A 25,903-nucleotide genomic window follows, 5' to 3' on the forward strand; every position below is an offset into this window, starting at 1 on the left:
CTTGCAGTTCCTTTCCCAGATGACACATCTCAGTTGTACTACAGATTCAGGAACTCTAAGAAACAACAGCTCTCTCCTTAACCTGAAGCAAAAATAGAGCAGCAGTATGACTTTAGCTGCTGAGAGACTGGAGATGCTATTCTAGATCTAACAGACTTTTTTTTGTTGTTATGGAAACTAGATCTGCTGCTAATCTAAAATCCTAACGCCTTGTCCCTAGCACCCAGCTTGGAAAGAACTCCCAGGAAAAGCAGCTGTTGAAATGCTCTGTAGTGTTAACAACAATACTCAGTTTTTCTGGTTAAACTCTAATGAAAGGGAACAGGGAAATCAAATCATATTACTATTTTAGTTAGTTTTACAATTGCCATGATTACCACTACCACAGTTTTACCCTTTTATAGATCTAACCTTGCTATTTCCCTTCCAGCTTCCAGTATGTATAGCTTTCCCTCAGGCCACTGACATCCCTGTTTCCCTGTTATTCCCCTCCCTGGTGCATTAAAGAAAGAACAGCTTTAGCAAAAACAGCAGCAGCTTAATGATGCAGAAAATGGTGTCTCTTTCCTCAGAACAGCCAGAAGGAAGTCTGTTCCTGGCACCAGCGCTCCCTTCCCTCTGCATTAGGAAAGAGCACATGCAAAATCTATTGCTACTTCTAACGGGCTCTCTACAGAAAGATTACAGTCTCATGCTGCTTATTCACAGATGTCATGGTGAGCCACCCACGCTTGGCTGAAGGCTGTTCCATGCCCCTTTGTGGCTGAGGGGCAGGTAAAGGTACAGTTCAGGGCTGAGATGCTGCTGTCTAAAGTGAAGCTGTAGCTCTAAAACACAGATGTAACTGACAGCATCCACTATGCTTTGCTATCTGGTACCAAGGACTCCTGCCTGGCACATAAACTCTCACTCTCGTGCTTGAGTAAATATCTAAAAGAATGTATTACTTCTCCCTAAATTCTCATTCTGTGCATTCTTGTTGAACACAAAGTGATTAGCACACTGTGGGTAACTTCAAAAGCTGTAATAAAAGGAAAGATACCTACTAGAGCTTTCAAATAACAGCCCTAAGCACTACTGAACTTGCTTAGATGTACTGGATTCTGGCTTTACTTCCACTCCCCATAGCTACCTGTCACCAGTTTGCTATCTTCTCTGCACAGTGCTTCACCTTCAAATCTCCATGTTTGCACTCATAGTTGCCCTGTGGCAGAAAGTGCTAACCGTTACAGGTAACCCCAGCTGAACACGATCAGGCTTAGGGCTGCCACACCACCTCCCTCACTGCCAGAACAGCTCACCTCAGTTTTTGGAAGGTTCTCCCTTCTATTTGAAGACCACTTTGCTCCAGCCAGCTAGTTCAAATCTCTCCAAAGCCTCTAGGGCAAGTAAAACTACATCAACCAAGTGTGCTAGAATATCACCATCACTTAAGCTTACAACGAAAAGAAAAAAAAACAAACAACCTCAAAGCAAGATAATCTAATTTTCTTGCTCTAGTCTCTTAAAACCATTGAGATTAAAAAGGTTCTGACTGGTAAAGCAATCAAGTGTCTCTTTAGGAAAGAATTGGTAGGTTACTAGCTCACAGCTACACTGAAATTTGATTTCTTAGCTTAGAAAAGTCTGTCTAGATTTCAGGCTTTATTTTAAGCAATAATCACTGACCTTCTCTTACTGTCTCCATCACACATTGAGTCTTAGAACCTTAAAGTTTGTTGATCTGCTTGAGAGCACTAGAACAGCACAATGCAACTTCACTGTAGATGGTGTCTTCTGGCTTGAACCAGTGCCCTCCCCTACTGCTGCAACAGGCAGAGTAGCAGCTTGGACCTGTGCAGAGAGTAATCTGTGCACGTGGTCCACACCATCATGTGCAGAAGAATCATTCCTGAGGAGTATTTTATAGTGATGCTCATTTAAAACCTCCTACAAGTTCCCCAACATTGAGAGTAAGAGAAAGGGAGTGGGTGTGGGAAAGCTGAGGGAAATCAACCTTTCATTATAATCACTTCAAATGGTATCTGGATTGTCACTCACAAGCCACAACTCACATCACTGTTAGCTGGGACGTCAGCCCAGTTGACGCAGCAGAACTACTACACAGAAGATGCAGAATTGGTGCTGCAGGCTGCTATGTCCAATGCAAAACCATGAACCCAGCTGCTGCCTATAAAGGTTTTAATATCAGTATAAATAGGGCACAGTTACAAAAAACTGCAAGACTGGAGCGATGGAATTTTGACTTAAAAACCTTGAGTGAGGCCTTGCTCTTCAGAAACACACACAACACACAGACTGCAGGGTGAAGGGAAGGCGTGAGCACACATACACCATCTTGCCTTGAACCATTCAGTACAAAAATAGCAGTAGAAAGATGGTCTCTGAATTGCTGGCTGATCCCGTGGTTGTGCCTTAACTGGACTCTGACTGTGAGGGAGAGGCAGATTGCACCTTGTGTTACGAGCAGAGTTAATGCCCAGCAGAAAGTTTGTCTCCTCTCTCCATCCAGCCACAGCTTCCCCAGCTGAGGTACAAGCTACAAAAATAAAGGTTTTGACTGTTCAGCACTTGTAGCCAGCCAGGATGCTCTAGCAGATGGAGCGAGCAGCCTGTGGATGTAGGCTGATCACCAAAGAGCTGCTCTCCTTACATTCACTCTGCTACTTGGTTGCAAGAGTTCAACGGGATCTCCCTGCTGATGTTACAGCTCGGTTTACACCACTGCCCACACCAGTCCTCCCTCCCTTTCCAAGTCCTTGTTACAAGCTCTGCCAAAGGTGATGCCTTCTGCGGTGGACATGAATCATTCTGGTGCACGTCCTGAAAAGGGAGGCAGGGGCAGGATAGAATCTATCTCTGCACGTGCCGGACAAAGGCCTGCACAAGCTGAAACAAAGGCTCCTGCCCCTCGGGACCCAGCTTGGAGGCAGACTTTCCTTGGGGAGAGGGAAGAACCCCGCTGGCAGGTGAGGAGGGACCACCACGGCGGAAGTAACGAGACAGGCTGGAGAGCAGCGTACTCTGAAATCAGAAGCACGTAACAAGTTAGCTTCTTTCAAACACATGCCCCTCTCCCTCCCCAAACAAGGTGCTGGTGGCAGAGGAACAGGCACCAGTATGTGCAGCCCAAGATGCTTAAGGCTGTTGACTCATGCTGGGCAGCCAAAGACAAATGACCTTCTCCCACAAGACACATTTACACTGAACAGCAGGAAGGATGGTACAAGCTGCTTACCAGCTCAGAGCTGAGCTCCTGTTTCATCCGCTGCTTATCACGGGGATGCACAGCTGGGTCTCTCAAGTACCGAACAGCCTGGGAGATGAGCAGGTAGAAACAGTTTTCCATTGTAAACATAAGCAGAGACCTGTGCAAATTAAAACACATCAGCAGGAGCCAAAAAGGTCAGCACACTCTAGTTTCAAGGTTAAATACTCTTAGAAAGACTTCACAAACAGGGTACATACAAGGGAACACTGTTACTGTTCACATTCTGCTCAGTGATACCCAAAAGCTATGGTCTGCAGAGTAGAAACTCCTGTTGGCTGTCACGGAAGTCTGATTTAAATGTACTGATAAATAAGCATCCAACTATCTACACTGCATCTTAGGATGGGATAGCTTCATACACCCTCCGCAAAAAATCCCTGCTTGCTTTGGAGAGCTTCTGATGGGCTATCTCAGCTCCCTGGATTCAGAGCGAGCAGCTCTGAAGCGACACAAATGCCTGTAAACCTCAGTTCTGATCTGAGGAGCATTAGGTTCTGCTCCTTGGCCATGACTAAAGCAAACAGCTAGAAACTTACTTGAGGGTTTTGGTTCCCTCTTGCATATTCAGCCCTGCTGCCTGAGGGAAAGGTTCCTTCTTCTTATCCAGCTGAGACGGGGAAAAAAAGACAGGCATGAGAGACAGGAGATACAAAGAGGAAATACTCCCACTCATCAAAATATCAGTTGAATGAGTGCTCTGAGATCACTGCAACTGTTGTGCTCTCCCAAACAGAGAAATAGCTAGTACCTCTCCCAACATGTTAAGGGCCACATTGACTGTGGCAAGGAGGGTCCCAAAGGAAGGTGCGACATCTGAATCAAAGGCTGGTGTGGTGAAACTCAAAACGAAGAGCACATTGTACTCAGCAAGGTCCAGTGACTGTGGAGAAACAGAAAAAGGAGTGAGTGACCCCGAGGCCATGAGTATGTTATTGTCATAATAACAGGAATACCTAGTCCCTGTATCACACTTTTTGTATAGAGAACTAGAAGCACTGAGATAATTTCCCAAATCTCAAGTATACAGATGGAGCAGTAGAGAGCATTCTGTACAGCACTCCACAATCAGACTATATGGCTCTCCTCACATGAATGAACGTTCTCCAACTCCCAAGCTGTACAGCTTGCCACCAAGTGGCAAGCTAAAGTAATGACTGTTTCCAGGTATTTTTCAAACACCCAGGCATATGTACCTAGAGGCACAGGAGAAGGAAGTTAACTATCCAAAAGTTAGCAACAGAACACTGCCAGAATCAAGAATTAAACCTTCCTTTTCTGAACTTGAAGACCAGCCACTAGGTCACACTGACACAGATGTCTCTTCTGAAGAGTGGCATACTGAGGATACAAACCTAGCTGGGTTATTAGTCTGCTTGAGTAAGTTTACACATACACAGCGTTGTGCAGATCACACACAAGCTCAGCCAAGCCTTCCTTTCACACTCATCAGTGCTTGATTCTTAAGGGGAATTCCTTGTGTCCTGCCTTCCTGCTTTGCGCAGCAGAACAGCAGGCAGATGTATGGTGGGGTCACTGTCTCAAGCAGGACAGACTGTGCCTCACTACACAGACCCAGAACATCACTTGAAATGCTGGAAACTGCCCCCCTTCAGAAAGCAGCGTCTCTCCTCTCTCTCTACCTGATCAAGCAGGATCTGGCAGACATCAGGGGTGAAATGGCGCAGGGCGGCAAGAGATTTGCTGAGGATTTTCAAGAGGCTGTACTGCACTGTAAGCAGTGCTTTCTGCTCTGCTGCCTCTGACTCAGGACTGGGATGTTTGGAGGAGGCTTGGGGATTACGCTGCACTCGTGGAGTCACACTTGATGGAAGGGAATCACCATTTTTTGTCTGTGGAGAAAGAAAAAAGAAAATCTTGAATACAGGTATGATTATTTTGCACGAAGACAAATACTTTGAGGGGAAAAAAATGCTATGAACAAAAGGAATGAGGAAATAAGGGACCCAAAGTCTGTCACCTGCTAGAAGCACGAGAATCTACACTTAGTGTATACCGGGGGAGGCACTGCATTGCAGGGAGGCAGCTGTGGAGGCTATTTAGATTCCATATTCCAGAAAAAAGAATCTCTAATCAACACACTGAGCCTTAGCCATGCTGAAATAACGCATCAGTAGCAATGCATCATCTCTGCCTCATGAATCTAAGGATTCCCCATGAACAAGAGCTATCTCTCTTGAACAAATTAAATCAGATCAAGGACACAAGATCAACAGTGGCTTAATTAATGGCACTACAGAGTACCACAGCAATGCAGCCTTCTTGCTGCAGTGTAGGCAGCTATAAAATAACGACATCTTTCAAACACTGCTCTTTCTCTAGGACTGGCTTTACACAGTCCAGAGTTTTTAGAGTCCTGACTACTCTTTGCATATTTTTTTTTTTTTTCCTGTGGAGAAATGCAAATCCTAACTATTGATAATTGTCATTAGTCATCACTAAGATTACTGACAATCAGTTCAATATCCAAGAGCCTGGATATTGAATAATATTTGCCTTTTAACAGGGAGCATGGGCATGCAACACTCCTAACTTACAGTTTAGCTTACAGTCCTCATCCTCACCTGCAGGTAGTGCTGGAGCATTTTGCGGCTGTGCAGGAGGGAGGTACAGGCCTGACACAGGTAACACAGATTCACCTGAAATAAATAAGGTGAGGGAGAAATCTCTTAAAAGCTCAAAACCCATTGTCCTGGTTTTAGCTGGCATAGAGTTAATTGTCTTCCTAGTAGCTGGTATAGTGCTATGTTTTGGGTTCAGTATGAGAAGAATGTTGATTACACACTGATGTTTTCAGTTGTTGCTAAGTAATGTTTAGACTAAGTCAAGGATTTTTCAGCTTCTCATGCCCAGCCAGCAAGAAGGCTGGAAGGGCACAAGAAGCTGGGAGGGGACACAGCCAGGACAGCTGACCCAAACTGACCAAAGGGGTATTCCATACCATGTGATGTCATGCCCAGTATATAAACTGGGGGGAGTTGGCCTGGGGTGCAGATTGCTGCTCGGGAACTAACTGGTCATCTGTTGGTGAGTGGTGAGCAATTGCATTGTGCATCACTTGTTTTGTATATTCCAATTCTTTTATTATTGTCATTTTATTATTGTTATGATTATCATTATTATTTTCTTCCTTTCTGTTCTATTAAACTGTTCTTATCTCAACCCACTAGTTTTACTTTTTTTCCCACCAATTCTCTCCCCCATCCCACTGGGTGGGTGGGAAGTGAGTGAGCAGCTGCGTGGTGCTTAGTTGTGGGCTGGGGTTAAACCATGACACCCATCTATTTACTACCATTGGCGGAAGCTAGAAAATCCAGTTAAACAGAACACTGATCATAAAGGATCAATGCAGTCTCTTGAATTCCCAGTATTTTCTCAGTCACCTGGCATTCAGAACTGAGAGTAAGACATTGAATTCCCCAAGTTATTTTTCCAAGCTATCATCTCTCTGTTCCCAACAGTTATCTTTCCTCACTCAATTCCGACAAGGTACTGACAGAATAGACATCTAAATTACCTCAGCAGTAGTTCCCCTTAAAAGAGCAGTAATAAAAGATGATATAGTGCCATTTGTGATCTTAACACATCCAAATCCCTGCACTCCAAGGCAATGTATTACCTACAGCAATATCCTGATGCCTACCTGCATGTCCCTCATAAGCTGTGGCAGGTGGAAATGCCACTCCTTTGTGAAATTTGAGAGCTGAAGAATGAAGCCAACAGTGTGATCGGCCTCTTCCAGACAGGCCAAGCTCTGTACTGTCCGTACTGCATTCAGGCACTGGAAAGGAGAGAGAAGTAAATCAGGGCAATGACAGGCAAATCACAAAAATCCCACTCCCTCCTCTAGAAGAAAAAGCTGAAATGCATTCACGAAAGTAGCCACACAGCACATGGGTTAGACTCAGAGAACTTTGTATTTCTTAGTCAGAGGTCAATGCGTTTCATGAACTGTGTTGCCATAGAAGACAGCTATTTGTCTAGGGAGCATGCTTATAAACAGGTAATTCAGCACCTATGTACCAATGACTCTTCAGCACGTCTGCACTGACACAGTCCAGCCAGTACAGGTATTTCAGTATTGCAGGACATGAGAGCCTGCTGACCCAAACAGCAGTTGAACCCTGACCACAGCACTTTCATTATTTGAGCAAGGCTGAGCTGAAGCCACCTCCAAGAACAGCTCTCATACTTTTCTTTCCAGAGCAGATAGCCACAAAGTGAGTTCCCACTAGACTCCCACTTCTGCTACTGTGTTGAGTAGGCATATTAAACACCTGTAGCAAAGTTATAACCCCAAGAGTGAACAGGATGAACAGATGGTGACTGCCCAGCTCTAACAAATATCATAACAATCATCCCTGCCTGACCGCATGGCTTGTTATGTTCTATTCTCCTTCTCCCACTATTGAATTATTTCCACTGTAAATCTTTCTGAGGCAGGAGCCTCTTTTCAATGCTTCTGCACTGACATTTTTCCACTGCTATTGCAACACAGAAACCAAGCGAACGATCACAGAGGAAGTATGTGATACCTGAAGAATTCTCTCTTGATGGACACCGACAAAGTCCAGTGCTTCCGTCAGAAAGTTGTATCTAAGTGTTTTAAGAAGGCGTTCCATCAGTGACATGGAGAGACGATAGACCCCAGGCCAAGAGGGGGCATCCAGAGACTTTCGAGATGAAGCAGATGTCTGAACAAATCAGATACAAAAATAAATGACTTATTTACACTGCTGCCCAGTATGGCACACATCACAAACCCTCCACACCATTTTGGAAGTCTCCAGTGTGTAGGGGTGGCAGCTGTCCTCCCAGATTGGGAGGACTCTACTCCAACCACAGCCCGCAAGGCAGGGCATGGCAAGCTCTCATGGTGCATTCCCACCCAAAAGGAAGCAGCACCCACCTGAATGGCTCCATTAGTGCTGAGCTGATACACACTCAAGAGGGGCAGGCAGACACTCTGTGTGACACCAGCTCCAGCCACTGCTGCTGCTCCCTAAAAGACACAGAACAAACTACTGTTAAAATTTGCATATGTGTCTGCTCTCTGAGACTAAAGAGATTATTTTGCATTAGATATTTCTGTCCTTCGCACTGTCAACACCCTTTTAGAGAACTTTCATCTACACATAATTCTATGCTGTTAAAAATTCAGTATCAAGAAAAGCAATACTGTTATTCCAGTAAAATCTAACCTGCATAACTGTACTATGAATCCCATTTCGACATCACCTGGTTTGGTACATACATAATCTTTGAAAAGAATTGGCTTTGGAATGACCTTGCTTTCACCTAAAGCCCCACGCAAGTTGAATTTGTGATAGACAGATAAATAATGCTTCATTGCAACTAATCAGAAAGCAGGTTCCCACACTTAATGCCATTTTAACTCGGGGCAGGGGGATAATTTGCGTTGCAGAAGAATACATTCAGTGAAAAGTGCCTGCTCTAAATTACAGGTCTGCTCTGGCTGGCTCAGCTCTTCCATCCAAGACATCCCAGTATCAAGAAGAACAAGGCAAACTAAGCAGGCATACATACAGGACCTAGTGCTTGCCAGCCTCTAAAAAAACCCCTCTATCTACAGATCATTATTCAGCTGCATTGCAGACAGAATAATGAGATATACAGTTCCTATTAAAAATGTATAGTTATATGGTTTCAATTCGCTGCATCTCTCACCTGTTGAGTCCTTGCTAAGGTCAGAAGTAAATGTAATGAGGCCTCTGTGAAGTGAAGGTTTTGTTTAACTCTCAGACTGATCTCCAATGCAGCAAAGATAGTAGGAAGTACAGGGACTTTCCTAGTAACCTGTAGCCAGTAGTCTCCATCTTCATCAGCCTCACAGAGCTCTTTAGCCAGATGCAGACCCAGAACACACACCTGCAGTGACAAGGAAATGAGAACGAGGTATAGGCTTGACATGGGTAGCAAGAAAATCTTGAAAGCATTTACTTGTGGGAGCAGCTCGGAACACCTGGCATTTGTTTTCAAGAGTGACCGTTAGAATTTGTTGTGCTGCATGTTTGCCAAGCCCTTGAAGAACTAGTTTTACAAGGTCAGGTTGGAGGATAGCCTTGTGTAGGCCTGGGAAGATGTGGCTGAAGACAGTCACAAGTATGTGCATGGAATGTTTTTATCTTTTAACTGTTCTGAGGACTGGCAAACATTCCAGCTGAGCCAGATATGCGCTGCTGTGTTAGTAGTATAGGCTGTATGCCGTTAGTTCTTTCTAGATCTTTGTTGAAACATATATAAGTTTGATCCTTTTGTGAAATAAACGGAATCTTGGACAGAGAGCTTGAGCGCTTAATTCAGTCGCAGCATTTACTAACACAACCTAAAGTTCAGTCATTCTCAGAATCATAAACTAAGGCACCTGGTATCCCTCACATTACACTCTGCACACTTCCTGGCTGTATTAGCAATTGTCACAACATTTTTAGAACAGATCTGAAAGAGAGGCAGCAACAGCCAATTTCCCAGACCGACGTACGCCAAAAAGACATGGAGTAATACTGAAATAGAAACTGCCAAAACTTCTTTTGAAGGCAGCAGGCTGCAAGGGACAGTTGTTCCAAGCATACATGGAACTTTTGTCTAGAGAGAAGAAACATGGCTGCAAAGCAGATGTACAGGTCCTTTACCCCATCTCGCTGGTCTTTGTGTTTAACTCGGGAGGCATCATCTGTTTCCATACTGTCCTTGTCATCTGTAGCATCTCCCAAGGTCAGGCTGTGTCGAGTCTGGTCAAAGAGTGCAATGACCTCATCTTGGAGTGTTCCACACACACTCAACACCAGCTGGGAGTACTGTGGGATCTCATTCACTGTGATACACACAGAATAGACAACAGTTAACACACAATCCTTGTACTTAGATTTCTAGCTTAACTGATAACATCACTGGGCCACATTTCTTGGAGTTAGTATTTATTCTGTTTTCATTTCAAAACATACAAAATGGAATGTGAGGAACTGTGACTAAGTTAGATGACTAAGTCTAGGAGGATATAATAAGGGATTAGATGGACATCTGGATAACAAAAACATGTAGTTTTACCAAGAAGTCTCATAAATTCATGACATCTCAAAGCACAAATCAAGCACTACTATGGACAGATTATTCCATAACTGCTCACTACAGCATTTCCTACCCATTTCCAGATTGCTAGTACTGGCCCATGTAGATTGGGTGCAGTCTATGTTCTGTGAGTCCATATAATACTACATTCTTATCAAAACCATTATAATAAATTGCACTACCTAAATTTCACTCCCTTTACCAGCATGACTGGAAACTCAAATTCCACAGTAAAGCTTGCAGAGCCCAAGCAGTGGGACAAGGAATACACAGAAAGGTAAGCTGATACACTGCTCAACACCACAGTTGCCTCTGTAGGTGTTGTACAGAGAAATACTGCCCAGATTCCACTGAGGGTCTTCAAGCACTACTGCAATGTAAGATGCCCCACAAGTGACAGGAGTAATGACCAGACTAGTTTCTCTAGTTTGTAACAAGATGTATCCACAGAAGACTTTCTTGTGTTTGGGTCTTTTGTTATCTCTAACTAGAAATCCATGTCAGAATCTAAGCTCTATAGTCACTCTGTGAGATGGCATTACTAGGGTGTCCCTCCCACACCTGCTGAGTTATTTTCAAAAATACATAGGAACCCTATTTTGTCTCTATCAAATTGATCAAACACATAAGTTATTGTTGGGGAAAGACAAGAGAACGGAAGACATACACATAGTGTGAACGATAAACCTCTTCTCTTTCTAAAACTAGCTAAAACAAGTAAGAAAAAAGCAGAAAAGTCCCACAGGTTGGTGACTATTTCAGCATGCTGTACTACTACTAACACCATACACATTTTTATCTTGGAAACGCTAGAGTGTTAGAGTACATTCAGCCATGGCAGCCCTGCTCTTGACACTTGTACATACACCACCTCACCTTTCATCTCCTGCATTTGCAGAACAGTGATAAGAGCTGAGAACACTTTGGCTTTGGTTTTCTCCATCATCTGCTGATCTGCCTGTAGTACTCCCTCCAGAATCTGCGTCAAGGAGTTTATGATTTTATCCACAGAACCCAACTCGCTGACAACAAAAAGGGAGAGCTCTTCAGATTAGACAAGATCCCTCAAATATATTGGCTTGACTGAGCTGTGTGGATCATAAGTTGTATGATCCACACAAATAAAAACAGTGCTTCTAAGTGAAGTTTAAGTCACCACCTGGATCTCACTAAAGACATTCCACAGTACAGTGAGAATGCAGGACTGACTATCACAAAAGCTCTTTTGATACACTTTTCACCAGGAAACAGGAAGCCAAACCATAAATGTATTGCTACAAGAAATTTCAGCAACAACCTACAGACATTTGCCATCCCAAAAGAGAATTCTGTGGTAAGGCTTCAGTTTCCTCCCCAAATCACTAAGGGAATCTCACTGGAGCAAAACACTTAAACATAATCTCCCAAGTTATTATATTTAGCAGTGATTAATAATCATCCAAACAAAATACCCACCTCTTCCACTGTTTGAGCAGGATCAGAAGAAGGGTACATAGCATAGACCCCAGCTGCAGACAGGATACTGACATGGGAACTAGGAGCTAAGAAGAAATACTGCAAGAGTTACAGTTGCAATAGTCACATGTAAGAACACTTAAGAAATCCTCAGCCCAAGCACCACCACCACCAAATGACCAGGTTTGTTCTTCAGCAGCTAGCAGCATCAAGGCAATCAGAGTCAGGACCCTCTGCAGGGTCACTCAGTGATTACAAGAATGACACATACAAAATAAAGATTTATAAACAGCTCATCAATTCGGGGAGAGAGACTTTGTTTCAGCCCAATTTCACAGGATCTAAAAAAACATATGATGGCAAGCAGCTACAGAAACAGAACTCCTCATAGTACAAAGATGAGCAATTGGGAAATTAAAGAACTGACAGGAAGCACCACCTACCAAAACCTTGGTCCCATTTAGCACATCCAGAAACAATTGCTGATGAACTGCAGAATCAGTCAGATGCATTATATCTGCCTAAGATCCACAAAGACAGAGATCAATCAAGCACAACAAAAGATGCACCTTTTTAGCAGTCTAACATCAGTCTACTGTTTTAATTTGTAACTTTAAGAATTCACCAAATTTTATAGCTGCTGCATGATGCAGTTTTACAGAAATCACTGAAGTATTACATAACAGTTGTCAAGAAGTCAGCAATGACTAATTTCCCTAATGGTGCATCCCGGCCTCATTTGATTCAGCAAAATCTCTTCAGGATTACAGAATTACTTAGAATTGCTATAAAAATTATTTACTACCTTCCTCCTCTGCTCAGACAGACAATATGCTCATTTTGATCAAACAGCAAAACACCACCTACTCTAACCTCTGGTACCATGCTCGTGCCAAGTTGTGTTGTAAGCATATATACAATAAAATTGAAAAAAAAACCCCAGTGAATTCTTCATTATAACTTAGGTGGCCCTAAGAAGTTGACATTGTATTATTCAAAATGTTAATTTCAAGTTATCATGAAAGATGAAAGGTAGCTCTTACATGGCTAGTAGAGATTATCAGCAGCATCCGCCAGGCTGAGATGAGCATTTGATATTCTGTCACGGAGGCACAGCTGCTACCTTCTGTCTCTGCCACATGATATGCCAGTAACTTCACATATTCTGACCAATAAGCAAAGCGCTTTTTGGTGGAGAAATTCTTCAGCGTGTCTTTCAGGGACTGATCCAGTGAGCCCCTGACCAAATCAAGAGGAGAAGTTATCTTCATTTATTCTTTGGTCAGAAAATATACTTCTTCTGAGATTCAGGTAGGAAAGCCAAGGACACAGCTTGCAAGTGAAGGTTATTCCACATATTAGACCTGTGCAGGGAATCCCACTTTTTGCATCAAATGTGAAGGAAAAACATGATCCCTGAAGAAAATCTATGGGTTTCTTTTTTTTTTTTTTTTTTTAAGCAGAGATTTTAGTTAACCCTGACTTTTCAACATATTAAAGGGCAGTTATGTTCAGGAAAACAAAATGAGTGGGAGAAAACTACTAAAATGTTAATTCAACAATCGCTATAGTAGGTGTACTTAACTTAGTTTACAGTTAGTTTTAATAAATACTGTATATTCTCATTCCAGGATACACGGAAAATACTAATAGCAACATTCTCACCTACAGGCTGCAGAAAGACTGTAACATCTCTTTCTGCAATTGGCAATTGCAAGAATCTCTAATGCGTGTTTGTAATTTGTTTATAAATCCCTGTTGCTCTCACATTTTCACAGGATTACATGTACTTTGTCCTTCAAAGCCTGCACGGTCTATCAAGACTTAACACACACAGTTTAGATAATTAAGAAGTACATGGACGGAGGAGAGGCTACCAAAGACTCACTTGACAACATAGTAGATCTCCAAACAGATGATTTTCATGATTAAGGCACAGGTATCCAAGACACTGAGCTATAAAGACAAAAAAAAAAAACAAAACAAAAAAACCCAAACAAAATCTGAGCACCTAGCTCTGCAGGGTAAGTGTAATTCTGGTTTATCCCTACCCATCCACTTGCGGTGACTGATACTCCAGTTTTGCGGGAGACTTGTTTTTCCCACGATAGCAATAGTTATGTCATTCGACCATGGACTAGTGATAATAAGGAAAGAATGCTGTGTTCAAAGTGGCACTCTGAGTGAGAGCACAGGACTTTCATAATGAAGGGGGAAACTTCCACAAAAAGGAAGAATAACAGGAACCTAAATTGATTCCTCTGTGATACTAGTCAGCCTCAGCTATGCATAAAAAAGAGGAGAGTTTCTTTTGCCAAATGGCACACAACATATAGTATGGACACACTACAGACGGCATTTCTTCCAAAGAGTGCGTGTTACCACAGATGCTAGGTAACATCTATTTTTGTTTCACATGTGAATAAAGAGCAGAGAATTTCAAAAGACTGTTCATGGCTGTACAGTCTCTGCAAAGCCAGAAAGCATTCACTTCATCTCGTGCCTGTGTTTAAACCACTTGATCATACTTCCTTTTAGAAAACTGCAAGCAGAGGGAAGAGTCACATACATCACTTAGAAAGGTTTTTTAAGAAGTACATAACTACCTTCATTTTGGTTGGATGTAACTCACCTCTGACGATTCTGAAGGTGGAGGAAGGGTCCCAAAGAGGGGATTGGTTAAATTTTCCCAAAATTTTGGCCTAAAACATATATACAGAAGTAGTATCAGTTATCTCCCTGATGCCACATGCCTAGCAGCATTTTGACTGCTCCAAACTTCATAGAAAAAATGCTTTGGTAAATACAAGCTTATATAGCTTTGTATAAAAGACAGAAATATATTTGCTTCTGCATATGCACATAGGAGCTTCTCATCTTCTTTCCCGAGAGACTAAGTTCAAAACCCATACACTGCATAACCTTATGAGGGCACACAAAGACTAAGATGCAAATGTCCCTGAAAAGTCTGATGAACCAAAGAAAAAGCGTTTTGGAAAAAAGGAAGGAAAATGCACTGTAGAAAAACAACAACTCACTTTGTCCTCAGAACTAGCATGGCACTATCTCGACGGTCCTGCCACAGAGCATGCAGGAAGGCAATGGCAGCACGGTGCAAGAGGGGAGGGCACCAGTACCTCTCCTGTTGCTTGGAGTCTATCAACTCTAAGACTACTTGGAGGCAACTCCACTCCCCTAAGCTGAATTCCTAAAGCAAAAGGAAACAAGAGGTTACATCACCACAGAGCCACTATGTAGGCACCTATTAAAGCAGAATATGCTTGATTCCACTTGAACAATACACAGAGAAATAAATCTTGAGTACATGATGCCATCATATATTTTGTATATGACTACAAGGAATGTAGTCACAACACAGGAGAGAAAAAAAAAATATTTTTAGAGGAATAAAAAACGAGCTAAGCTAAGACTTAGTAAGACCAAGAGCCTTCAAAAGGTCCCAACCCGAGAAGACCTTGAACTGCAAAGCACCAGAATAGGTATTCTGGAAAACTTGTATTGTCCATTCTACCTCTATCTTCAGCTTTCTCACTGATTGGCCACTTGCAAGCACAAGCTACATTTATCTTTACATTAAGCACATCAGGTTACATGTAAGAACTATCAGATTTTAGACTAGTGCCATAACACTGCTATGAATGCTACGCTAAAAGGCTAGAGAGCCCTTGGGCAAGTATCTGCTATTCTACCTTTGACCCATCGCTGCCATCCTTCACTTCCAAGTTCAGGAACAGCTCAATGAGCCCAGGTTGTGTCTCCACCGCAACTGTGAGGAACTCCAGTATCATGACCTTAATACGCATGTCCTCAATCTTGCTCTGCAGGCGGGTGAGAAAGGCATCACGGATGGCAGCAGCATCACTACCAAGGCAGGCATAAACAGACATGGGAGCAACCTGCAAAAGGAAAGGAACATCAGAAGGAAAAATAACCAAACTCTACAGAATGCTTCTTGTCTATATAAAAGGTGATTTGCATTTCAAATTGAAACTCTAAAATACTTGATATTGAATCTATGAACATATGTGAGGGAACTCAAAAGTAAGTTGTTGTCATTAAGCAGGAAGAAACCTGAAAAGTGATCAAAATTTTCCTTTTTAGCAATTCTGCTCTATCTCTCACCTATTTCTCAAGGGTTATGACAAAACTGGAAAAGACAAAGAGAAAAACAGTTTTGCAATACTGTTTCTTGAAATAAATAAACCCAGAGCTGGATTTATATGCTTTAATAAAACTGCAAATACATTCTCAGAAGTTTAGTAGCCAAAAAGAGTAAGTCCAAAAGGCAAAGTTGAAACCTCCCGACAAAAACTTAAATAAGATCCTCTTCTCAGTAGGATGTTAAAGTTCCAGTTAAGAAGGCATAGGAATTGTATTTAAGAGTGTGACTTGAGAAAGTTGCTCAAAAAAGTGGAAAGAGATCAACTGGAGGTGCAAATACTTTGCAGAAAACACCCCACTCATGAAGCTTTTCAGCGAGATGCTAAGTGACTTCTGAAATGGCAGATTATGTTAAAAAATCGTGTGATTTTTAACGTGTTCTACCTTACAGTTTTCAGTCCACACTGCCTTCGACTGACTTGCATTAAGCTCCCTGATACAAAAAAGCCTGAAGAAATCATCTTGAAAGAATTGCAGTGGTGGAATCAGTCACAAGGGAAGAAGCAAAAGAGCACTTGTATGAGTCTCATCTTACCGTAGCCAGTCGTTTGAGCAATTGGATGGCCAGGCGTGGAAGTGCAGGGTCATGCTTGTGATAGATGTATTTGGCCAAGACTGCAATAAGGTTGTTTCCATGAGCACCTGGAGAGAACACAATTAAAATCAAAGAGAAGAAACTGCAACTAGATGTAACTATTTACCAAATAATAACTTCCATAGCAAAAGTGAGAACTAAGTCAGTCTTCCAAAAGAACAAGGCATGGGCCCAGCCAGAGGTATTAATGGTAGCTGATTTACTATATTCTGCAATTACACCCATCTCATTACAAAGCAGCAAACAACAAGCCATGTTTGCTTAATACTTTAGAAGCTGTCCCAGAGAAGAATGCCTTAGAGAAGGGAGAATAGGCCTTCTGCCATCACTAGAAACCACTTTTTGGAACCTTGAAATCTTAACTACTGTTTGTAATAAGACACACTGACTATTTGCAAATAACAAAAAAGCATAGCTTCCCAGGCTGCCCCCATGGAGAAATACATACCATGCTGAGTAAGTGCCTGTTCTAATGGAGATACCACACTAGAGGGGGGTTTCAACCGGATGACATTATTGGTAACTGAGAATGCCAGCTTAACTGTTTGGATCAGAAGTTGACCTTGGCCTTGTGACTCATCACTGTTTCCAAAAAGAAACCAGAGTAAGTAAATGTGTTGACAATCAACATTTATTATTTGCCCAACATTCAAAGAGGAAATTCTATACTCTGTCAATCGTGGGTTGTAAGACATTTTTACTCAGAGTGTCACATCACCACTTAACAGCTGCTGAAATACACAGTCACATATCCACAAAAAATACTGTCTACCCAGCCGTGAGTTTTCAACATCAAACAAAAAAGAAAGAGAGCCTGACAGCCTATGTCACTTTTTTTTTCCTCTTTGGGATACAGAGATTTAAAATGTATTAAGACAGAGGGAGAAACATTTACAGAACCAATCTCCCAGAAATTACAGTGAACTAAAACTGCACGAAGAGATAAAACTGACTCTAAGTCTGTTTTTTTCCCTAAGATTTTCCTTGTCAGATAAACATTGTGGAGAGACATTAATGCCAAAAAGGCTTCTCAGGTCTCACTTCTTCCTCAACAAGTCTAGACTCCCTTCCAGACTTGTTTTGAAAAAAAAAGCTGTCCGACTATCAGAAACAACCTGCTAGCAAGTTTGGCTGGCTATGTGTCAAGTAAAGTTGGCCAGGAAAAGAGAACAGAGGAAAGGAGAGAACCGTAGCTAAAGCAAAAGATTCAAGCCTTCAGAGAGCCACATAAGGAAGTCAAGGCGCTCAACACTGAAGACATCTTCAGTACTTTCACAGTACTTCAAAAGCTGCCTTCAGAACCATCATGAATAGACTGATCATCCCTAGCACTTTCATAATCACACTTCAAGCTTTATCATGATTTATTCATCAGCATAGCTTGACTTGAACTCTGCTGTTACCTGAAGACACAGAACTTCTAACATTGGCTCTAATCCTCTCACTTCTAATTCAGTCATTCAATCTTATAAATTGAGTTCAAGTGAATTCTTTGTAAAAAAATGTAACCGCTAGCAAACGTTTAACAATTGAGCACATTTACACCCACCAGCATGCTCCAAATGTTATTTAGAAATAGAAAACTAAAACGACTGCATGAAGTGGAGAGTATACAGCAAAGACTATATATGGACCTGGAACAAACAAGGCTTGTTCCTCCAGACCATACAAGGCAGGCTGCAATGGCTAGCTGCTACACTGACCCCCCATTAAATGCAATCAAGTTAAAGCTACATTTTGAATATCATTTGCTTCTCTCCTCACACTACTGAAAAGAAACACACCACTCACCTACTAGACTGGGAGGCCATTACCATATCAATAGTGTCCACACCAATTCCCATGATGTTAATGACAGCTTGCCCTGCTTCAGTGTTGGCCAGGCTGAAGATGCACAAGGACTGAAGGCTGGGGGCATTGCTGCAAGACACAAACAACACAGGACATCATTAGGAGCACTTGCAGTATTTTGCCATGTGGCACTCAGAAAACTACCACAAAGTAACCTCATAATTTCTACACCCCCACTGACCCCTACTTTTTTCTCCCTTCTACTTTCTTCAGAGTGGATACACCAAACAGTAAAGTGAATGGCAGTCTGTCCCAGGAAATCTATTTACTGTTTTCTCTTTCTTCACCAGGTACTCTAGAAACCAACGTGGTTTGCTCTGTCCCTAATCTTTTTATACCCTTCCTGTACTCAGTAACACAGAAAAGAGCTGAAACCAGTGCTACACAACGATGACAGTTCACTCCCAGTCATTTGCATTAAAAGCTGAAACAAAATGACAGTGACTCCTGCACTGTAAGCCAGGCTAGTGCAGATCTGAAACCCATCACCTGTCTTACCTGCTGCGAGGATCCATTTCAGGGCATAAATTCAGTATAGCATGGATCAGCTGCAGAATTAGGCATCCTAAAACAGAGATGAAATGGACTACTCAGTTTTTGGGAAGATCTGTTGCCTCGTTCCTAAAATTTTCAAACAAATCACATCATCTAGCAATACTGGTAGATGTACAAAGCAAATCCCAAATGGCTGCTAGAAAAGGTATGATAAAAAAAAAGAGGAAAGATTTGCACATTCTCTCTGAGATACAGGTGATCTTTTTTATCTCCTCCTCCTCCTTCTCCCTCCTCCCTCAACATCCTTACCAATTTTCTCTCTCACTCCATGAGAGTTATAACGCCATTTGTGGTAATTTGGTAACATCTCCTTCAGGACAAACACAATGCAGGGCACAAGTCCTTGGCTCTGGGTGCTACCAAGTTGTCCCTAGAAGAAACAGAAATGTTATTGTTCCCCTTCTGATTAAAAGGACAAGAAACCTTCTCCAGGAAGATATGCCATGTATCTTTAAAGTGTGAGAAAACTATCGAGCATGGGGACGCAGATTTACAAGTGACTTCTATTCTTCTGTAGGTCAGATGAATCAAAAGTTTTTTGAAAGAATCAGACTACAGACAAAGCACAAACAGTAGCATGGAAGAGAGTGTCAACCAATGATTACTCAGAGATCTGCTGCACAGGAGATCGATCTCAGACACGGCTGTATTTCATTTTTCTATCATAACAGCTTACAGCTGATTTCACATGCAGATCATTCGAGAAGTACTCACCCGGACAAGAGTTGTTATCAGGTTCAGGAACGAGATGGTAACACTGTACTCGCCTTGAGGCTGTTCTATGCTCATCAATAGGTTTCCATAGCCCCCAGCATTCATTCCCTCTGCACTGTGAAATAAGCAAGAGGGTTTATTACATGAATAGCACGATTCTGACATGAATGAGAGATGTCAGATGCACAGATTTCACACTAGCAAAAAGTTCTTATGACTTGTTATGAATAGGTTAGGCCAAAAAAAAAAAAAAAAAAAAAGGACGGGAGAGGATCATGAATACCTAATCACATGATTCATACTGGACACTGGATTGGCAACAAACGGTAAGAAGCCTGTATGGTGAAGGTCAGTCCAAACCTGAAAGAGAAAAAGTACAGATATTCCCTCTCATTCACATATACACGTCTACTAGTTCTCAAACCCAGCAAGCCCAGGTTATTTCCTCACCTTGGCTGGCATGCGAGCAGCCAGTACTGTCAAACAATTGACACAAGAAGCAATAACATCCACAGGGGGAGAGATAACAGTTGTTAGCCTACAAAAGAGAAATAGTGTGCATAAAATGCACTGCCACATGTGGTCTAGCCTATATACTGTTCTTTTAATCAGAAAAGCTTCTCTCTCACTGAAGTACCCAAGTATAAAATCTAAGCAGGTAAGTACAGACACCAGAGTATGCACTTTCAGTCTAGACTTCCGACCTCCCCCTCACACCTGAGTCAGATCAATTTACTGCAAGAGGCAAGGCTGGCAAGACAGCAGACTGTCACAGCAAACAATAATTACAGCAGAACATCAATTCCCAGGCAATTAACACTGAGAGGAGAGTTAGTAAGTACAACTGGTTTAACACCTGGAAGTTACTGCTCTAATGATATGGTTTATTTCCCTTTCATGTATATATAGCCAGCAATAAAAAAAAAAAAAAAAAAGCCTTTAAATGGATAAAGTTGCACAACGTTCACAAAGGAAGTGGAAGGGGGGCCATTCTGCTGCATCAAAGCATTAAACAGTGTGTAGCCAGAACAGTCTTTAGAACTGAACACAGGTCTTGGGAAATTCAAGCACTAAGACACACTTCTTGCAAAGCTCTTGGCAAAATTCATATTTAGCCATTCTTCTAGCTCATTGTATCTTCTCAGGTACCTCCGCTGTTAGTCACTTCATGCCAATCAGTGACTTACCTCTGCAGGAGCATGTAGATTCGTGATGTGATTGGCAGAAGGCAATCTGCTATTGACACATCAGTGCTGATGACTTTATGAACCAGATCAATTATTGGTTTGACCCTTTGGCAATGCTGAATCACATCTGGGTAAAGAAAACTAACACTAGAATGCGAAATCGTACTTAAACAGTAATCAAATCTGGAACAATGCACATTAATCTTACCACACATCCCCATGATCATTCCCCATACCAAAAAACATTTATTTTATCTGTCTCAACTTTTCCCTCATCTTATCTCATCTCACTACATGCTCTTGGCCTTTTGCAGTGAAATTTACAGTATTATAATAATAATTTAAAAAAATCAGGTTTCTGAGAAAACATTCCATGCTCTTTCAAAAGTATTTAGAGCTGTTCAATCCTACTATTAACTTCAAATTGATACCAATTAACAATTATTTATTCTTTTTTATAATCCCAGCCTATCTCACCTGCTGTCGATACAACATGGAGCAGCATCTCAATCTCACAGGTAAACAGTGTCCAGCTGCTGTAGGAGTACTCCCATCGTACCAAATAAGCCCGATCATCCAGCATCACTTGGCCCACTGTTCCCTGAGGTATCCGCAGATTTGTTTGACCTAGGCCTAAAGATTGAAGAAGCAGATGAAATAAAGTCACAAGTTTACCCATGAGTTAGAAGCCAGATAAAGGACTAAACTCCCCAAAGCATTTCAATAAGAAAAGCTTAAGTGCAGTTTCCTTACCAAGAGGATAGAGGAGCTTTGGAGCCTGTCTTCGCCAAAGTGTGCCGTCTTCATGAGAGATCACATCAGGAGGTTTACGCTTGTACAGTTCGATATAGAAGGACATTTTATCCAGGAAACTGTATACCTGCATAGACAGAGAGCTTAAACAATACAGCTGAAGAGCCAGACCTTCTTAAAAATTAATCAACTGGGTCACTTCCAGGAATAGGGAAGTTTTCTTGACATGTACAATATCCTTCCTGACCAAAATATTATTAGACAGCCCACATGTCCAGACAAGTCTCACCTAAAGAATCAGGAACTTGTTATGAGTAAAGTACAACCTGAAAAATTAGGCAGTATCTTATACTCCAGCTATTAAAGTTAAAAAGTTTTCTAAAAGCCAGAAAACAGTGTCCTGCAACAGCACAGACTAAAAAGGAGCCCTGTCCACTGTTCTTTGACAAAAGCTTAATGTCTGTTATCTAAGATCGCAACTGAGATAAGCACGTCTAATGGAAAGAAAGAATCACACAGCATGTTATCTCTGTCTTGAAATAAATCATCTCCCAAACACCAAGAGAGATCCTGTACCTTTTTTGCAGTAGATTTATCAGACACAAGGGCTTGGAGCAGCTGAAGGAGGGGAGTAAGAAGATGGGGGAACATCCCACACACACTGTCCAGGATAATACCCAGACCTGCAGTAGGTTCCTGGTGGTGGAAACAGAAAACAAATGTCTTATTACTAAAAAGAAATGCTAAAATGGTCTCAGTATACCACAAGGATACATTTTCTTTTTAAGTCATACATTTAACATTAATCATGCACAAAAGTATCACTCCAGTCCTTGCACAGACTAAAGCATGAGGCAGTGTGCAAGTATAAGGCAGGAAGTAAGACTGTAATGCATTACATATCACCCTAATTCTGTGACAACAAAAAAATAAGCATGATGCTTTTGCCAGCTGTTAGTTCAATCCTTGCAACCCCAGCCCTGGTTTAAACTATCACCTAGATTAAAACTTGTTCCAGTATCCTTCAAGAGTAAAGCCAAGGCTGTACCTAAAAGGCAGGAAAGGGCAAAAGTAAATCAAAGATATGAACAAACACTAGCTCCTCAGGCCCTCCTAGAAACTAACTAACTAAATACAATCAATCTGTTTCTTTCCTAAAACACGATCTTTTATCGGGTTTCAGCTATAAGCAAGGTAAGTCAAAGAAGTTGCCAATACACTCACTGTCTTCCAGAAGAGCTGAGGAATGCTGGAAGCTGCCAGAACTTCACATGCAGCATCAATTATATCCTTCAAAGGAAGAAAGGACAGAGAAAATAAGTTACTTTACACAGGGGGATTTCATCCCAGCCAAGTTCTGCCACATCTTTGGAATTTAAGTTTCCATGTTACTAACCAAGGTAACTACTTCCTCTAGTCAAAACAGAAAGAAACACCCAACACACCCAAACCCAGAACACATAGCCAGCCTAAAGCCATGCTCCTCACCATGAACGGACTGGCCAGGACAAATATGTCCACTTTATCTACAAAGGGCTATATGATGTCTTCTCAAACTTGGAAATGGAGTATGTATTATTTTCATTGCTTTGGAAATAACGCATCAACAATTAGTGTCAAATCCGTAGGACTTCAAGTGCAAGATATGCTCTTTCATTATTATCAGCCAATCTGCAGAGGTGTTTACTAAGTTTGCATTGTGTAAATGCAGTAGGAAAACCAGCAAATCACTCTCTTAGATCTATCTAAGTCACATAAAGTTTGCAGTCTCAAATGCAGGATTATAATTTAACAAAAGTAATTAACATCAGTTATGGCAGGTTATTTTAAATTAGGTAACAGACGCAATGAGCCTTGGATGCTTACCTGCTGATTGCCCAATGTATGTAATTCCAGTGATGTCAGGACAAAGGAAAGAAGTCCATAAATACACATACAAGCTGTGCTGGCAGTACACTGGAAAGAAAGAATACACAAGGCCATTATAGGAAAGACTATGAATTACAGAACACACTGTAACTGTACTCAGTCTGCTTTACAAACTGAGCAACTGCCTTTTTCATACAACCTTGCTGCAGTCAGCAGAGGGGCAGCAAAATAGGAAGCAGTCGCTAGTTAAGCTGCACATTAACATGAAATATTTCACCAAAATGAGAAATCTTGCCACTACTATTATCATTAGAAATACATTCCAAACATCAAAAAAAGAAGCACTCAGTGTTCACAGAAATCAAAAGGATTTGCTTTCACTGGTTTCTGCCTACAAAGTAGTTTACCCTCATACACGGTATTGTCTAATGAAACCATATACAGAGAATAGCGCAGAGTTAAAACATCTAATGCTCAAGATCTACAATGGCAAGTACACTTCTGGAGGCAAATCAACAAATGTGATTAAATGCAGTCTATTCTGCTCAAAAGAGATGTAGTTCCTCAACTTACGAAATTTTTTTTTTATTCTTTGGGCATAAAAATCTGTTTAATTTCAGCTTGATTTCTCACTGAAGGAAGGTAAGATGATAAAACATGCTTTACTGCATACTCTGCTTAAAACCAGATTTAGTTTAAAAGAACATTGGTTCAAAATCATCCACTTCCCATCACACCTTTACATCAGTAGCAGTTAAAAACCTTCAAGAGCTTACACATACAATTATAAGAAACTCACATTCTTCCCCCCACTGCTCAGCGATCGCAGAAGCTTTGTCAGATACTGGAAAACATTCAGCTGGATAGCAGTGCTGCCCATTCTCCTGATGATGTTCGTTGACTCCTCTGGGTTTACAGTGTGACGGAGGAGAGCCCAGGCCAAAAGCACCGGAGCATGATGTGAAACATCCCCTAACTGCAGCAGCTGATTGTCCATCTCCTGCGCAGAGACAAGAGAAAAGCAAAATAACTGAGATCTTCCAAAAGAAGTTCATACTTGGCATGCATATAGCTGATTGTGTCTTCTTGCTAACAGTCACCTTTCCCTTGCAGATAATTATTTCAAACATACAGCTGACCAAATTATATACTTGCAGCCTCAGTCTGTTTTTCTGCATGGTTTACTGACTTATAGTTGCTCTAACCTCAGATGCTCTCTGTCCTAAAAGCACTGACACTACAAACCTTTTGTTTCATTGCCTTCTGGAAACTTCACAATGCCTATTTCTTTGCACACATCTTTCTTTAGAGAAAGGCCCAGGATAACCAAGGAAATATAAGGGGGAGAGGAATTAATTTTGTTCTTATTTGCCCCAGAACGTTACGTGGATGCTAGTTCCTACACTTGGTCAACAAACTCAAGGATCAGAAACTTACAGACATAATCTTTAAACAGCACTGCTTGGGTAATCACAGTAATTTCTGTATTGTTAGACCTGATGAGGGGCTACTCTGCCAGTGCTTTACCTGGTGGATGCGCTCATTATTGGCTAACTTGTGCTCCTCCGTCCTGTCATCCAAAGCACGCTCATGGAGGGAGTCAATTTCCATGCCTTCCACCAGAATAAGAGCACTAAAGTAGCTACAAGCAGGAGAAGAATAAAAACAAGTAGGTCAGAAACCTTATTTAAGAATTCAGGTGTTCTTTTTAAATTATAAGTTGTCAAAAAACAACCTTTAGTTTACTTTTGTTCAGTTCTTTGACGCAATAAGAAATTACATTAAATTAACAGCAGGTAATCCCAATTTTGTCTTGAAATGCTAGTATATGACAGATTACAATCTTCAGAACTACCATTTCTGGTTGAACAGACAAAAAAAAGTCACTGAAATTTGAAGATAGCTATTCCACCTTTGTAACTCTCTGCCACCTGGCAGGATTTTCATTACCCCTAGCTGCAGCTCGAGTTATGTCCCACGCAGCAAAATGAAGACATTACTGCCATTTCTAAGCAGACCCACAATAGCTTCAACTTAGGCAACACAGTTAACAACACAGGTCAGAGAAAAAGTACTAGCCTCCATGCAAGTAGCAGCCAGACTACCAGCACAGGACTGTGAAGACGCAATTTCACTTTACCACTAGACCATCTAAAGAGTGGCACTGTGTCTTCATTGCCACTCTTACGAGAGGCAAAATTATGTACTAGATTAAAGCTGGTATACGGATACCTCTCTACTTTGCAATCACACCTTCATTTTGCCACAAACCTCTAATGTGACCAGAAAAGCTATTCTGCCTTCATCACAATAAGCTTACCTTGAAATAGTGGTGATTTTAAGAGGCAGCAGCAAGAAATATAA

General features: G+C 41.6%; 1 protein-coding gene across 2 annotated transcripts in view; it reads right to left on the reverse strand.

Moving 5' to 3' along the window:
* Positions 1-2,164: 2,164 nt before the first annotated feature.
* NUP188 (nucleoporin 188kDa) overlaps positions 2,165-25,903 on the reverse strand; it is a 30,001-nt gene continuing 6,262 nt past the window's right edge. For both annotated transcript variants that reach the window (XM_010570939.1, XM_010570940.1), the window contains 35 exons: positions 25,067-25,181; positions 24,339-24,539; positions 23,537-23,626; positions 22,895-22,960; positions 22,247-22,366; positions 21,671-21,797; positions 21,395-21,550; positions 20,918-21,044; positions 20,181-20,268; positions 20,014-20,090; positions 19,731-19,845; positions 19,266-19,386; positions 18,960-19,026; positions 18,402-18,530; positions 17,059-17,192; positions 16,551-16,657; positions 15,544-15,750; positions 14,872-15,041; positions 14,466-14,535; positions 13,722-13,789; positions 12,877-13,072; positions 12,277-12,354; positions 11,834-11,919; positions 11,255-11,400; positions 9,943-10,124; positions 8,978-9,178; positions 8,199-8,291; positions 7,825-7,983; positions 6,933-7,070; positions 5,854-5,928; positions 4,912-5,121; positions 4,020-4,151; positions 3,808-3,878; positions 3,239-3,368; positions 2,165-3,024 (listed from right to left, as the gene is read on the reverse strand). In XM_010570939.1, coding sequence (XP_010569241.1) covers positions 2,854-3,024; positions 3,239-3,368; positions 3,808-3,878; positions 4,020-4,151; positions 4,912-5,121; positions 5,854-5,928; positions 6,933-7,070; positions 7,825-7,983; positions 8,199-8,291; positions 8,978-9,178; positions 9,943-10,124; positions 11,255-11,400; positions 11,834-11,919; positions 12,277-12,354; positions 12,877-13,072; positions 13,722-13,789; positions 14,466-14,535; positions 14,872-15,041; positions 15,544-15,750; positions 16,551-16,657; positions 17,059-17,192; positions 18,402-18,530; positions 18,960-19,026; positions 19,266-19,386; positions 19,731-19,845; positions 20,014-20,090; positions 20,181-20,268; positions 20,918-21,044; positions 21,395-21,550; positions 21,671-21,797; positions 22,247-22,366; positions 22,895-22,960; positions 23,537-23,626; positions 24,339-24,539; positions 25,067-25,181 — 4,423 coding nt within the window. In that variant the 3' untranslated portion in view covers positions 2,165-2,853. The remainder of the gene's footprint in view (positions 3,025-3,238; positions 3,369-3,807; positions 3,879-4,019; positions 4,152-4,911; positions 5,122-5,853; positions 5,929-6,932; positions 7,071-7,824; positions 7,984-8,198; positions 8,292-8,977; positions 9,179-9,942; positions 10,125-11,254; positions 11,401-11,833; positions 11,920-12,276; positions 12,355-12,876; positions 13,073-13,721; positions 13,790-14,465; positions 14,536-14,871; positions 15,042-15,543; positions 15,751-16,550; positions 16,658-17,058; positions 17,193-18,401; positions 18,531-18,959; positions 19,027-19,265; positions 19,387-19,730; positions 19,846-20,013; positions 20,091-20,180; positions 20,269-20,917; positions 21,045-21,394; positions 21,551-21,670; positions 21,798-22,246; positions 22,367-22,894; positions 22,961-23,536; positions 23,627-24,338; positions 24,540-25,066; positions 25,182-25,903) is intronic.

This window comes from Haliaeetus leucocephalus, unplaced genomic scaffold (genome assembly GCF_000737465.1).
Source record: "Haliaeetus leucocephalus isolate CR32 unplaced genomic scaffold, Haliaeetus_leucocephalus-4.0 Scaffold306, whole genome shotgun sequence".
NCBI lineage: Eukaryota > Metazoa > Chordata > Aves > Accipitriformes > Accipitridae > Haliaeetus > Haliaeetus leucocephalus.